This window comes from Tribolium castaneum, chromosome 4 (genome assembly GCF_031307605.1).
Source record: "Tribolium castaneum strain GA2 chromosome 4, icTriCast1.1, whole genome shotgun sequence".
NCBI lineage: Eukaryota > Metazoa > Arthropoda > Insecta > Coleoptera > Tenebrionidae > Tribolium > Tribolium castaneum.
The window spans coordinates 4,081,457-4,096,820 of NC_087397.1; the positions used below are offsets into that span (position 1 = coordinate 4,081,457).

Consider the following 15,364-nt stretch of genomic DNA (forward strand, 5'->3'; position numbering starts at 1 on the left):
ACAAATTAAAAGCGAGTCTTGTGTTTTAATTAATTAAAAACACGTTGGAAAAATAACCAAGTAAATATTATTTTGTCACTGACTAGGGTGGCGCCCAACCGTTTTCGTAATAACAAAGCGTCAAACTGATTTATGGTTTCTCAAAAAGGTAGGTCATTGTTGTGCAATAAGAGATATAATTTATTTTGGGTAATGTATCATTTGATATTTTTGTGTGGATGAAAATTCTATTCATTGCTATGAAAATAATAAATAACTGAAACATGCGTATGCGTACAATAGGTAAGTAATAAAAAATTATCGTGACGCTAGACCGGAAAGCAATCACTTTCTATATCAAATCGAAAAAACGAAACTTTAGAAAAATGTAGATGAAACAGGAAGGAACCTTTTAGCCACACGAAACGAGGTTTCACTTTCCGGAAAATGGCACTTTTTTTCAATTTTTTTCGCAGATATCCGTACCTGTGTATATATTACTAGATGTACATTCTATTTGAAATCTTTAGGAAATTTTTGGGGTTAAAGAGGCTTTCGCGATAAAAAAATTCAGACAGAAATAATAAGAAAAACCACCAATTAAAAGAGCATAATTGTGCATCTAAAGATGTGGAACAGAAAAAAATCACAAGAAAATTTTGACTTTGTACGTTTGCTGACTAATTTGTTGTAATAAAATAAAAAAATTTAGTTTTTGTTTCAACCATACGACAAAAATGTAGGCATTTACTGTGTGAGCTAAATTTAATAAATGGGTCATTTTCATATCTTGGTAAGAGTCTAAAAATAGTTTCGGATGTCGGCAATGTAATTATTCAAAAATAATAGATTTTTTTTGGTTACTTTTGTATTCTTACTATGTCCAAATTATTTTTAAGACAATCAGCATTTAATTAACTTTTAGCACATATGCTCGGCTTTTAAGCAATATTTGACAAGAAATACGATCTTTAATTGTAGAAATAATGTTTATGCGTATTGTTTTTATATTGCAAAATACACAAGATGTTAAGTCAATATTATTTCAGATGTCTTTGTTATTTGCTTCCTGAAATTTAATTAAACATAGTTAACCATTTATTATTAAACTTGTTGAATTGTCGAAGCGAAGCCTGAGTCAAAATAAGCGTAAGAAATGAATAATTAATACAATAAACACATTGTATTTTTCGTAAGTTTTGTGTCTTTCACGGATGAAACTAGGCTTCTCTTTCTCATTCTGTACCAATTAATTAATTTCGCGTTCTTTGTCAGGTTTTATATCAACAGCTTGACACCGCAGCGCGAGTAGAAATCGGTCTTGCTGATAAATTAGACAAGGCACGCGAAGAAAACGATGAGCTTCGATTTCAGGTATGTATTAGAGTTTTTCGTGTTGGACTTTCCAACACGTTTTTTTCCCAGCTGGAGGACAAGAACATAGAATTAGAGGGAACGCGTGCCCGTGTTCGAATGCTGGAACAACTCCAAAAGTCGATAACCAACACCTCCCCCGACGTCATCCCCGACCATCCCATCTCCCGTAGCGAAATCACCACGGCTAGCATGAAAGCGATGAGTCCTCTACCTCTCAACCTCCAAATGGACCATTCGAGCAGCACCGAGTCGGCCCACGACCAGGCCGAGACCAACCGCAAGAACAGCGACAACAGCAAACGGCGCCCCAGCAAAATCCCGCTGAAGAGCTACACGGCGCCGAAGCCACCAGGAGGTAAACATAAATGTCCCGATTAAAAAAAAACTCGATGTTACTTTATTAAAAGTAAAGTAAGTTAATTGCGCCGGTTTCGCTCATGAGAGTTGGTCGCATTAGGTAAACACAGTCCCGCACCCGGTGCACGTAGTCGTAGCGGCGAATCGCCGGGTAGACCGCACTCTGCACAGTCCTGGAGGAACAGGAGCGAGGGCAACAGCTTGTCGGGCAGCAAGAGCAACTCGTCCCTGCCGAAATCCAGGAACGGGTCGCTCGTTTCGGCCAAGGACTCGCTTTCCAGCAAGCTTAGGAGTAGCGACTCGCTTTCCAAGCTCTCGTCGAGTAACAATAGCTTTGGGAGTAACAGGGGCACCATGAGGAAGACCTCCACGCCGGTTAAGTGGACCAATAACTCCAAAGACGTTACCGATAAGGTACGACCAAAAACCACTTCATTCTGGAATTTCTTCAAACTACACAACGGTCAGACGTAGGAGTGCCGCCATTATTATTTAGTTGCTCTCGGCCGTCTCGAGACGTGCAGTAAGTGACGCTTGTTTTTTTTTATTTGCTTTGTCCGCTTATCAAATCTTGTAGATCCATTGCTCACGTAAGTAGAGAGTAGTACCTTGTTCCCCTCTCCCTTTTTTTCTGAAGCGTTTTATTCGGTAAATCAATCGCATGCTAATGAAATTTAAAACTGATTCAGAAGCGGGGTTTCGTGGACTCCCTGCTGAAATCTTCGATGTGCTGCAAAAAACCGGTACTCGTATTCATTTGTCTGAAGTCATTGTGACCGAGAAAAGAACTGTAGCGAAGACATTTTGAAATATTAGATACCGTATGAGAACAAAATCGCCCGAATTTAACCAAGTGGTCAAAAAAATTAAGTAATTGGGATAAAATTTAATTTCACAGTTGCTTTTTTATGGACTATTATGTTTATTAACGTAATATTTGCGAAATTAATAAAAAAACTTCGTATGAATAAAACTAAACAGAAACAAAAATTCACTTGATACTTTATTGCATTAAAAAAACAGTAATTTATGTGACTGAGAAAAGACTGCAGCGAACAGATTTCGAGATATCAGACGTCGTATGAGAAAAATTTGACAACTTAAGCATAAAAATTAAGCAACTGGGACAAAATTTTATGATAGTCTGTGTAATCAAACACAAAGCTATATAAAAAAAAATTGCACAACAGTTTTGTTTTAAATGGCTATTAAATTTTTGTCGTAATATTTGCGAGTGAATATACGAATATCTTGATTTTAGACAATTTTTTTAAATTCTGTCCTGGAGGTGTTTTATTTATTATTATATAAAAATAATTTTTATTATTATTCGTTTTATAATTATAATTTTTTTTGTAAAACTTATTTTTCGGGGATTACCCGGTAGAAACTGGCGCCTAACTTTCACGGAAATATTACATATTATTCTTATAATTGTCGATGTTTCCTCTCATATTTATTAATTGTAACACCATTTCCTTATGAAAGATTGTAACATACTCCACGAATGCTTGATAAATGATTCACTGTTATGCAAGACGTCTTGATCATTCTTGCAACTTTTCCTTGTTAAGGACGCCAAGGAAAGTGTAGAAATTGTAATTGCAATTTTTAATTCATTTCCTAATTAAATAGAAAAGAGTTAATTTTCCCGTCTTGCTTCTATTAAGCCAAGTGTTGGTTTATGAATTAGGCTTGGTGTATTATTTTTTAGCACTTTGGTTCCACTCAATTAAATAATTTCAACCATAGGATCAGTTTCACAAGGTGAATTTTTTCCGTCGTCCAGTAGGTAGCAAACAGATGGTTATGGAAATGCTTCTTACGTAAAAATTTAGGTGTGTAAGAAGCAAACATGAGGATAGTTCGTATTGTGTAATACCGATAGCGCCTTTTATTTTATTGGCTTTAATCACAGTAATCCGATAGGAACTGTGGTTGAATAAGTTCCTTTGTTACTTTCAAAACCGCCAATGTCCCACGATAACATCCGGACGTCTTTTGTGTCGGTGTTTATAATTTTGCAGATTTGAAAAAAGAACGTTACGTAACAAATAATTGTTTCATTGTCATAGCAGGGGTCCTCCTATGGTCGGAAAGTGTTGCAAATTAGAAACTCATTGAACTGAATGATAATGACTGGTTTATTTTTAGCCGCTGGCTTTTTATCTACCCTACCTACACTCAATTCGTTAAACGTCGTCGTTTCACTCATTTTTGTTAAAAACGCAACTTTCCTGCGAATAATTAAGAGTTGAGTTTTTTCAACACCACTCGAAAACAAAATGATTTTCTTCGAGTTGCGTCAGTGTCGCGGTCTGGTTACAGTGTGTTTCTAATTTTCTAGTTATTTACAAAACAGCCGTTGTTGCCTCTGCATTACGTGACCCTCGAGCTCAGACAGAGTGAAATTATATTTAGAAATCGCCGCTAGTTACATCCATACAGGGATCGCTGTTTATATGCTAACACGATTATTATTTGCGTTAGGTATCTGTGTCTAGGTTCAGGCGTAACAATTACGGTACCGAATTCAGTCTTTTTCGTTTTGTTATACGACTTGTAGGGTTTCCTCGACAAAGATTAACCTTGATGAATGATGGATGAGATTATGTTGAGGGTTGTTAGACCGAAACCTCGCTTATAATTCGATTTAGGACTTTGCAGCATGATGAAATAAATTTGACTTGGAAAGTAATAAATTTGTATGCGCAATAGTACTAAAGGTAAAGGTCACGAGAGCCTCCTATTTTCGTTTTTCCAATACCGAAAAATCAGTAAAACTTTTTGTAGTTGGAACTGCATGTTGCTGACCGTAGGTACGTAGTGATTCCCGCATGTGTGTTGCTTGCTAATCCTTGTAAATATTTCTGTGATTAATCTCGACTCACTTTTAGTTTAATTTTGCTATTAACAAGAGTGACTAATTAAAGTTTGTTTGATTTAGTCTGAGATGACATTTATTCGGCGAAGGTAAATTATCAAAGAATTTGAATTTCAAATATCGAAATTCTGAAACTTTGAAGACCGGAAGAAATTGCATTACAAGGTTTTAATGTCGTAATTTTCATTTGCTCGTTCTAGATTTTTATTTTTCACTGAATGAACAAACAGTTTAAAGTGTACACAGAGGAACGTGCCGGACAAGAAAAGCAATTTTCTATTTTTACGCATCGTAAAGCTTTCTACTGAACTTATTTAAAGGAAACATTTTTCCTGATTTCTTTTATACGCTGCGTTCTAACATAACATCAAAATTCTTTTTGATTCTATAAATAGGTACGATTTGAATAGGTCCGAGTAATTAAACGGTTAGTTGCTCTGTGTACTACAGTCGAGCGCAGTGTTCCAAAAAATTGCCATTCGAAGATTGTTCCTCTTTGCAGATAAGTTTAAGCTCAGCAAAAGGAAAATCTCAATATCCATGGACTCTCTCTTCATATAACAGCGACTCTGGTTCACCTTATCCAGACTCGTTGGATAGATCTGTGCAACCGACAACAATTGAAACTTCAAGTAGTCACCGTTTTCAAACCGCTAACACATTTTTATGGAATGTGGGCAGTACACAGAGTGAATTTTACGACAGCATTGATTCCAATATCACTTCCAGTTTGTATCAGCAAAATGGCGAGGATCTTGCAGAATGCGACTCGCTTGAAAAGCAGTTATCGGATATATCCGACCAGAAATAAGATTCTTCTGTGTGTCTATCACTTAGAACAAGTATTAAAATTTTAACTCTAGTATTATTTTGCACATTTTGTTCTGAACATTCCATAAAAATACATCAAGTGCTAGATTCAAGGGTAAATTTGACGACAAATTTTTATTACTTGAAAAACGGTGCTTGCACTTTGCGCATCTCCATTTAAAAATATGCACCTAGGTAATGTTATCGGCCTGCTCGTCAGGTGGATCCTCTTTTACTTTTATTATATTGCATGATATTTTAGTATTTTAACGACATGTCTTGTAAATTAAACAATAAGCTATCTATTTACATAGGTATAATTTATCCCTTTTTTATTATTTTTATTTTTCTTGTTATATTTGCTGTGTAGGACTGTGATAGGTGATATACAGAAGAACTTTAGAAAGAAGTGGCAATTTTTACCTAATTTAAGTTCCTTCTTACGTATCAAATCACTGAACATCCCCGCTAACATTTCGGTTTTTAAACAGTGTAAGGTTTTTTATTTATTATTTATTTCAAGTTCAGTATTTTAAAGTCGATTGAGTATTTATTAATTTTAAGGAAATCTTAGTGAGGGATGTTTCTTGTAAGTTCAAATATCATAAGAAGATGTAAACACAACGATCATCATGTATCAGTGTTGTAATAATTGTTTTGAAATGTAAAGACTGTCTACTAACGGATATTAACAGTCGAAAGCCACATAATTTGTGATATATTAGAGTGCTCATTCACAAGCGTAGCTATTTCAATAAATGTAAATGGTCATTCAAATTATTATGAGAACTATTAATTACCATTTATGTAAGCAGATTCACAAAATGGCAAATTGTTTTTTATTTTTATTTTGTTATAGCGTTTTTATATTTGACTGATACTCATTTTATGAATCTGCAGTTAGGTAAAAGTATTGTAAATAGTTTCTGTTTATATAAATAAAAACCATTAAAAATAATCTTTTTTTCTTATTATTATAAATCATATTTATTGTCAAAGAACAATAACAATAATTCAAAAAATATAAAACTTCTAATCAAAGTACTTAAAACTGACAATCAGCCTTGCGTTGCCTTAGCTTTCCTCACATTTTCAAGTGCTTCCAGTTTTTTAATTAACGTATCTATCTTTGTGGCAAGCATTTGAATGGTTTTCTCAATCTGGTCGAGTCTTTCTTGTTGCCTAAAAATAACCATTGTAACTAATTACTTACAGGTCGAAATTTTACGTTATAAAATCGCTGACGTGCACAAGAGTCGTGTCTTCATCCACCTTTTCCTTAGCTGAAGACAAACAATAATTATGCTGTTAATTGAATAAAAAATTACCCATCGACTGTCCTTCCAATTCCTTCATGATTTTTTTAATATCATAATCGCCAACTTCAGCCAAAGGATCGATGTTATACCGTGCAAAAAACATTTCTATTTCCAGGTCGCTAAAACCACACCTGGGACAAAAAATTAACTTATTGTTACAGTCAGTTCCACTTACTTTTTAAGTGCATCGCGGATTTGTTGAATTGTGGCATTAAATTCGGCTTTTTGCTGCTGGAAATATTTTATATTGCAACCGCATTTCTGCAACATTTTGTAGAACCCTTTCTTCAAAAACTCGGTCATTTGCATCTCATCAGGTGCTATGGCAATCTCGGTCTTGACATCGGCATAAGTGTCGTTAATAATGGCCAAAAACATGTTCTAAAACTTTTTTTGCAACTTCCTTATCCCGATTTTAATTGAGTTACCAATAGCACGAAGAACACGAAGAAAATGTAGGCAAGGAAATAAATCGGCGCCAGAACTCTGTTGGCTTTTTCGATCGCTTGGTAGTCAAAATCGCCCAAAATTGTCCGCAATAATGTGAACATGGCCACCCCAAAACTGCTAAAGTCCTCGACTTGGCTCCCAAACAGCAAATATCCCAACAAAGCAAACGCAAAAAATATAATGAAGAACATAATCGAGAAGCCCAAAATGTCGAATGCGCACTGAAACAAACTGAATCAAGGGTGAATTTTCTTGTTTAGCGAGTACCCGTTTCAGCGTATTGTTGAGTTGCCCCATGGTTTTGTTAAAGTTGAGGTATTTGAACAACTTGATGTAGGAAAAGAAGAGCAGGGACGCGGCAAAATTGTTGTAAAAAATCCTCATCTCGGCCAGATATTCCAGATTTCCGTACTTTTGCGGATTCTTTTGTATTTTCAAAATCGCGTCATCCACATTCGGGAATACCACAATCGAAGTGATAAGATTCGCGAAAGCCATCTGCAAAAAAATCTAATATTTGACTGGAGTGCGATTTTGTAATTACGCCTATGATAACGACATCGATATAGGTCCAAAATTGCAGAAAATAGCGCAATTTGAAATAAATTATTTCCCTGATCTCTTCGGCCAGGAAAAAGCCAGCGATTGCATAAACAGTACACTCAAAAACGAAAGTAACGTAATCCCAACTGTTTACGTAGTGGACTAGATGCACTGCGTGGAAAGAATGCGACGGGATTATTCCACCCGTGGGTGGAAACTCAAAAATTAATCTACAACAAAATTGCTAGTTTTTTATCGATTAAGAGACAAGTGACGGACTTGCAGACGCAAAATAAATTTAAATTTGCGTTATAGATGGAGAAATCGATGAAAATCGCTCGGGTGCCTCGAGTTATCCACAAGTTTTCTTTCAAATCTCGAATTAACTTGGCCGTGTCCTCGTTGTTTGTCGACAAATCTAAGTAAAAGCCGCCGCCCCCGTACTTTGAAATTTTTCCAGAAAAAGGGATGCTTTCAGTTTTTTCAGCTGTGTTGTAGGTCCATCTACATAGAAATAGTTACTTTATAATTTGAAATTAAACGCAAGCATACGCTGTTCCGGCTTCCAGGCCAAAGGGTGCCCGATCTTCGTCAGTAGGTCCGTACAAATCGTAGCATGATGTAAATAAGCGTCGGAAATATTCATGTATTATGCACGAATCATTCTTCACTTTGACCTATGTGTGTGAATATTTTAAATTATTGTCTGGGTTTTACGTAAAAATACTTGTCTTATTCGGGGAACTCCCAGCAACTTGTTTTCGAAAAGAATCTTCTTGTCGTCATCTTTGGCTTTTGCCACAGGATTGTACGGATTGTAGTAATGTTCCCAATAGAAGTTTTCCAGCATTAAAGACTGCGTATACTAGAAACATTTGGTTTAATCATGTTTTCACAGTTTGTTGTGTTAATTACATGCCAAAAATCAGTCGCCGACCTAATATCGTAATACTTAATATCTTTTTCATTAGCTGTTTGAAAGTCTTTTTCCAAAAACTGGCCTTTCAGGGCTTGGGTGATGTAAAACATAGAAGCGGACCGTCTCCCAACCGTGCCTGCAAGCCGTTCTTTTAGTTTTTTGTATTTTGGACAACTATTCGTTTTACAAATCGTCACAGCAATCACGAAAATAATGTAAAGCACTGCTTCCCGAAACGTGGTGAATAGCACATCATGTCGGGTGAAATCCTCAGCCATTGCTCGAGTCAACCATCGAACTGAAACGATTTTTTGGAATTTTTTAAATTTTTTGGAGGGAAAAACCTCTAGTCTCCTTAGTTTCAGTCTTGGGCTCTCCTTTTCCCTTTGCTTTGTCGGGTTTCTCATCCTTCCCTTCGGTTTTCTCCTGTTCTTTATTTTCTCCTTTTTTTATATCCGGATTTGGCCTAATTACAGCCTCTGGGGAGTCTGTTTTAGGTTTGCGATCGGCCATTTTTGCAAGGAAAATTAAATTGATATTTGGCTGCTTCTCGTTTATTTATTTTATCTCTATAGATACAACAGAAACTACATCACACACAGATTCGATTCACTTCATAAATTCTTTTGCCTACTGACCATTTTTTCAGGTCAAATTGGCTTATTTACGAGTTAAATTGGTTCAAAATCCAAATAACGTAACGCAGACTTAAATTATTTGCCAATTTTTTATTAAATATAAAAATATAAACTGTATAACAATCTCAAAAAAGAGCTAAAACATTCACAATTGGCTGAAACAACATAAAGAAGACCTAGAGTTTAAAATAGCATAATTTGCTCGTAATTAGCGAATTTTTGATCAAGAAAACTTTTGAAATACGAAGAAAACAAATAGATTTGCGGCTGAATTGAGGCGATAGCCGAGCTTTATAGTCACCGAACATTCTTGTTTAGATGGCAATGCAAATTTTCTATTGATCAGTAAAAACGATAATTGGTTAAAGTAATGTCTTTATTTTTCATTTCTAATGATCTAATCATGGAACATTGGTTCAAAAATATCAGCACATAGGCAGCTCAAAATACACTCGTGTTGTGTGCGGTTGCGTTCCGTTTGTTTGCTGTTCTTTCGCCTAACATGACTTTGGGGTACGTCCGTGGGATCATCTGATGTTGCCTGTTGTGCTTCAAAGGCCATGTAGTGTCTCAAATGTGATACAAATGTTTAATTTCCCTTGTTTTGAGTTGTCTTTTGTGCTTGTTCGTTTTATTTCAATGTAATATAATGTGGAAATGCCATAAGTGCGGCAAACCCGTATATTTTGGTAAGCCCATAAACCCTTAACTCATCATTCACCCCCTCAGCAGCCCCCCAATGCCAATAATCAGTAAAACGGTGGGTATTGGTATAGTGTGCTTTGGTATCTTGTCACACCACATGCAAGAATGTCAAGCAGACTTTAAATTCAAGGTTAAATATCTTTAAAATTGGCATTGCAGCGGAAAGAAAGCAGTCTCTGGGTTATAATTGGCACCCGGAGTGCTTGCGGTGCGAAGAATGCGGCAAGAGGTTAAATCCGGGCCAACACGCTGAACACAAAGGCGTCCCTTACTGTCATGTGCCTTGTTATGGGGCCTTGTTTGGCCCGCAGTTGTTCGGACACGGGACCAGAGTAGAGTCCCACAAGAGCTTCGGTCTACAGAAAGATGTTCCTAAAGTCGGAAACGGGCCTTCGCTGCCCAGGGCCCAGCTGGAGGCAAAGCTAAAGGTGGTCCTCAAGCCCCCAAAACAGTAATAATAACGGAATTTGTAGGCTTATAACCAGTTTTTTGAAGGGAAGAGTGGAGAGGTCCGCAGCCGGGAAGTGAACGGGCGGTTGATTTTAGAGGGGTCGCTTAGGATACACTGGGGGGTTCAGGGGGTCATCCACTTGAAGGAAAACGACGATCAGCGGACGGTGGTCACCGTCAGGAAGCGAAACTCGTACCGAATGTCCGCAAGTACGGACAATGACTCTGATGATGATGTACAAAGCCTCTCGCGTGATACAAGTTATAATGATATTTCTACATGTTCAGATGTTACGACTAGTTTAGATATTAGTGAGTTGAAGTCAGACACTGGGATTGAAAGCGGGCTGGATTCCACTGATACAAGCACGGCTGAGAACAGCCCAACGACGCCCCCTTTGGAGGTCTTGCCCAAAAGTGTGACTTTGCCGTCGAAATTGGACGTTAAAAATTTGGAGTGGGACGAATTGGACGAGTTGTTGCAAGTAGAGAGAAAATTTGATGAGTCTGACAAGTTATATCAAACAATGCCCGTACCACTGCCCTCACAATCAAGCACTGACACCAGTTCTTCCACACAAAGCAACGACAGCAGTACAAAAACAGAAAGGTATTAATTTTGTTCATGAAAAGTCGGTCTGACCTTTAACATCAAGGAAAGAACGGTGTAAACGAGCTTTAAAAACTATAAAAAAACTGTGGGATTAATGAATACACAGAGAATAATTTTACCGATAAAGGGAGCCTGTAATTAAGGCCAAAATCTAAATATTGCATTCGTAAAGGCCGAATGATTTGTCCTACAAATATCAAGTATATGGACTTGTTTTTCAAATCGAAAAAATACCAATTTAAATTACATGTAACGGTAGCCAGGTTCTCAACCTAAAAAATTGTTACGTTCTTATGTTTCATTCACAGTAAATAATACTTCGTTTTCAAATTGTTGCCCAAAAACGACTATAAGCCCGATAAAACCAGACGTGATACATGTTAGACCTATTCTTAGGTAATATTCTCTGTAGAAAGTAGCCTAAAATTATGAATTTAGCGCTAAACATTAAACAAATGCCATTTACGACTACCGAAAATATGAATAAGAAAATACTCATGAAGCACAGTACGGCATTTAAGAGAGACATTAGGAACAAGCTGTCAATTTCCTTTTTAATTTTGTGAATAAAACTAAAACTGATTGTTAGTAATTTGTATCAAAAATGGGGTAAGTTTACGTAATAAGACTGGAGTGTCTTTGGATACAAAGCACTAGTTGGGACCGCACCATTTTTTGATCTTTCTTATTATCTGCATCCGAATCGATTTTCTTCACCCAACTTTTCACTAACATAATTTGGTACTTCATATGTTCAATTCCATAAACTGTCTGGATCGGAATTGCAACGGCGATGTAACCCAAAATTGGCAAAGTCGCCTTATAAATTATTTTTAAAATCAAACTATACTTGGGAAAATAATCATTGAAAAATTTATAGGCGAAGAAAATTTCGTCTTCATGTTTTAAAAACTGGATGTAGTTTATTCCACTAATTATGGCTAACGAAATAGTTGCCACAGTGTAGTAAAATGCTATTTTGGCGGACTTTTTTATGGATTGGTAAGTTTTGGGGTCGATGTTGTCAGTAAGAGAAATTTTTGTATAGTTAGGGAAGTTATCAATCAATTCGGGTTTTAGAAGTAGGGTGAGAGCACCAGATATTGGCTAAAACATTACTAAATAATAAATTGTGCCGATTGGGTTCACTTACATAAATCAAGCCGAAAAAAATTGGTGCTTTTAGCGTAAATTCTTCAATGTTGGGTTTGAAAAGTATTGTGTAAATTTGAATCAGTGAAATACTACCATGGATTAGAACCAACAATTTTAATACAATTTTAGCCGCTTTTGCGTGAAATACATCGTTTGCCAGCAGCTTCACAGTGACCAAAACGTCGCGATTATCGGTTTTTAACTGTTTTTTTGCACCAACAGCTTTCTGTTTCATTTTTGTTCCTAACGAAGCTCGTAATGGGCATAATTATTTTGTTATATTGTAATATTTAAAAATGAGTATCAAATCGTTACGTAAATTGTCCACTCATTTCCTTAAGCTATCAGGTAGATGACAACATAATGCTCCAAAAACCAAGGATTTTTTAAAAATTTATTTTGTTACGGTAATAAAGGATTATAATAAAAAATTGTATCACGTTAGTGTCTTTATTATCTGTGTTTTGTTATTTCTGCCGTATTTTATGTAATTGCAGCTTACAATTTATCACCTTTTACATAATAAATAACAAACATGAGGACATACGACAATAAAAAATATTGACTTAAATAGCTGTTTTGGTAATTGTTGACTTAATATTTATTTTGCGTTATGCTGGGGTTTCTTAGTGCTAATAATAAAAATTTCATGGCAGTTGTGCTGAAGACAGCAGCGCCAAAACCCTCGACAGCGAAACGCTGAAAAACCCCGTTCCAAACGGCTCAACTGACGAGCTTTCGCCTTTGAAAAAGCCGCTCAGTAAAGATGATACTTGGCTTGAGAACAGTAACCACTTAAACAGATCCATGTCTGGTCCGGATTGTTTGGGTCGAATCCGGGACCCACATTCCCCGGAGTTCGACAGATCGTCGATAGCAAGTACCGACATATCAACGATGTCCGAAGCTTTAGGTGATGTTGTTATTCGGAGGCCTGCGAAAACTGGCTCAACGGCGATCAGACGCCGACCTGGCAAACGATTATCTCGCAGTAAAGTGAAGCGAAGGTGTTCGATAAATGGCCATTTTTACGACCGTGAGACTAGTTTTTTCACACCACCGCATGGCAGTCAGATGAGTGTTTGGGTGACGTCGCTAGTCAATACGCAAGAAGTTATAAATTTAATGCTAGATAAATATAAAGTTGATAGTGATGGGAGCAATTTTGCGTTGTTTGTTGTGCGAGATAACGGCGGTGGGTTTTTTGTAGGTGTTTCGGGTTTAGTTTATTTGTTGTTATTTTTTAGAGCAAAGGCGGCTGAAGGAGGATGAATATCCGTTACTAACACGTGTTTTGTTAGGGCCCCATGAGGATGTGTCCAAATTATTTTTAATGGATAGTCACAATACTCCTGAAGTTAGTAGCGAAGTAGCACAATTTTTGAATCTCTCTTTAGCCGAATGCCGGGCTATTTTAAACCAGTATTATTCCCAAGAAGAGAAGGAAGTTGCCAGACTTAAAGAAAAGTACTTGGTGGAAACACAACGAATTTTTATTGATGCCATGTTTTGTAGATATCAAGAAATGAGAAGGAGGATGTTGTATCGAATGGATGAGTTGAGGTCTAGTTTATAATTTCCACTGATTGCCAGCTCTCTTCAGTCTACTTAATTTCTCACTATTTATTAAGAGAAGATATATGTATAATTGTGTGTTTTATATATTTGTTATACTTTTCCATTTTTAAACGCCTATTGTTGCTTTTAGTTCTTTCATTGTGTTAATTCACATTAATTTAGTGTCTGCAATTTTTAATAAAAACTAATGATTCATCAGGTCTATATTTATGTAATGAAGGTAAATCTAAACATAATTGTTATATGAAGACTGTAATAAAACAATAAATCAAAATAAATATTATCAAAACAAATGTTTGCCCGTGTTTCATGTAAATATCCTCAAAAATGTTATCACTTGAATCTTTTCAAATATCTCTAGTAATATTTGCTCGTGTGATTGGTACTGTTGTACCGCTGTTCACGTGACATGACGTAATTTCGACGTTTGGTGGTCGGCGAGGTCGTTGCATAATCAAAACGCAAAAATTCATATAATTTGGGAGTATTTTATAGATTTAAAGGGAGAAAATGCAAGCACCTCGAGTTTTTAGTAGTTTGGTTGCGAGAAATCGTAAGTTTTACAAGTTTTCACAAAATCGGTGGACACCAAAATTTGGGTTTTTCAGTTGGAAGACGAGGGGCCCACCACGGAAGTCACCCAGTTGCAACAATTAATGACTTGCCATGCCCCCAAGGAAACTGGAAAACCCATTACGATGCAAAGCAGCGGAAATACAACGCGCAGTTAGCTTTCGGAATTGGGGCACTTATTGGAACGATTATTTTTGGTAAGGCTGCCGGTATGTTGGAATTCCACGGAGATATTCCCGACCGTCCAGCGGATATTCCATCGTACAAGTAATTCCTTTAGTTGAATGTGTCTAGTGGCGAATCTCTATAGATGTAATAAATTGTTGTAATTGTGATTTTTTCAATTTAGATGACTCCCTGAACTCTGTTCCCGATTTCCTGAACATTCCCTTCAAGTTTTGTAACATACATTATGAAGACGAGGATCCGGATTTTAAACTCTGAACTTTTATTTGAAATTCGGTTGAATTTTTGGTTGCCTGCTCAAGTACAAGAATGAAAATTGAATATTTTGTTGAGGTAAGTCTTAAGTCAGCTGGGAGCTGAAAATCCATCTTTAGTAATAGGAAAGATTTTGACTTTTATTATCCAACAGAACCTAGTAATGAATTCGTAAGCATAGAAAACAAAATTTTGTGCAAACTATTCACATACACCCCCGTATACGGCACAATACTACAAAAGTAACTGAAAGTGGCTCATTTTAATTGTGTCTTTTATTGGAATAACGAATTTTTGATTACTTAAACTGCATCTCTTTGTATATTTTTCCGGTAGGCACCTCAAAAAACGTTAATTAAGTGACGAAATCCTAAATGAATGAGACAGTATTTCCCACCTGCAGCAATTAGTTATCTCTTTGATTATGTCTTTTTTGTTGGTGACGTTTTATCTACATTCTTACACAATTATTGTGCCGTTTGATTCAGTTTGTTACTCGCTGTTGTCATGAACGGAGCGCTTCAAATAAAATCAGAATTTTGCGATTTTAAAGTTTACATTTAAAGATTCGTT

At 36.4% G+C, this 15,364-nt stretch overlaps 3 protein-coding genes across 7 annotated transcripts in view; 2 read left to right on the top strand and 1 right to left on the bottom strand.

The window, feature by feature from the left end:
* jvl (javelin-like) overlaps nucleotides 1-6,365 on the top strand; it is a 32,805-nt gene extending 26,440 nt beyond the window's left edge. For all 5 annotated transcript variants that reach the window (XM_015984988.2, XM_008203311.3, XM_015984989.2 and 2 more), the window contains exons 3-6: nucleotides 1,255-1,353; nucleotides 1,405-1,711; nucleotides 1,814-2,127; nucleotides 5,100-6,365. In XM_015984988.2, coding sequence (XP_015840474.1) covers nucleotides 1,255-1,353; nucleotides 1,405-1,711; nucleotides 1,814-2,127; nucleotides 5,100-5,408 — 1,029 coding nt within the window. In that variant the 3' untranslated portion in view covers nucleotides 5,409-6,365. The remainder of the gene's footprint in view (nucleotides 1-1,254; nucleotides 1,354-1,404; nucleotides 1,712-1,813; nucleotides 2,128-5,099) is intronic.
* A 47-nt stretch (nucleotides 6,366-6,412) lies between these two features.
* Nucleotides 6,413-9,217, bottom strand: LOC658409 (polycystic kidney disease 2). Its single transcript, XM_015984992.2, has 13 exons — nucleotides 8,983-9,217; nucleotides 8,826-8,936; nucleotides 8,635-8,774; nucleotides 8,447-8,584; nucleotides 8,272-8,396; nucleotides 7,999-8,223; nucleotides 7,721-7,949; nucleotides 7,444-7,674; nucleotides 7,155-7,397; nucleotides 6,902-7,107; nucleotides 6,736-6,857; nucleotides 6,636-6,690; nucleotides 6,413-6,589 (listed from the first exon to the last, which is right to left on the bottom strand). The coding sequence occupies exons 1-13, from the start codon at nucleotides 9,149-9,151 to the stop codon at nucleotides 6,466-6,468; spliced, it is 2,118 nt and encodes a 705-aa protein (XP_015840478.2). The 5' UTR covers nucleotides 9,152-9,217; the 3' UTR covers nucleotides 6,413-6,465.
* A 525-nt stretch (nucleotides 9,218-9,742) lies between these two features.
* Rassf (Ras association family member) lies at nucleotides 9,743-13,972 on the top strand. Its single transcript, XM_964736.5, has 6 exons — nucleotides 9,743-9,965; nucleotides 10,141-10,409; nucleotides 10,455-11,041; nucleotides 12,856-13,394; nucleotides 13,447-13,666; nucleotides 13,715-13,972. Exons 1-6 carry the CDS (start codon nucleotides 9,926-9,928, stop codon nucleotides 13,773-13,775), a joined length of 1,716 nt encoding a protein of 571 aa, XP_969829.1. The 5' UTR covers nucleotides 9,743-9,925; the 3' UTR covers nucleotides 13,776-13,972.
* Nucleotides 13,973-15,364: the final 1,392 nt, after the last annotated feature.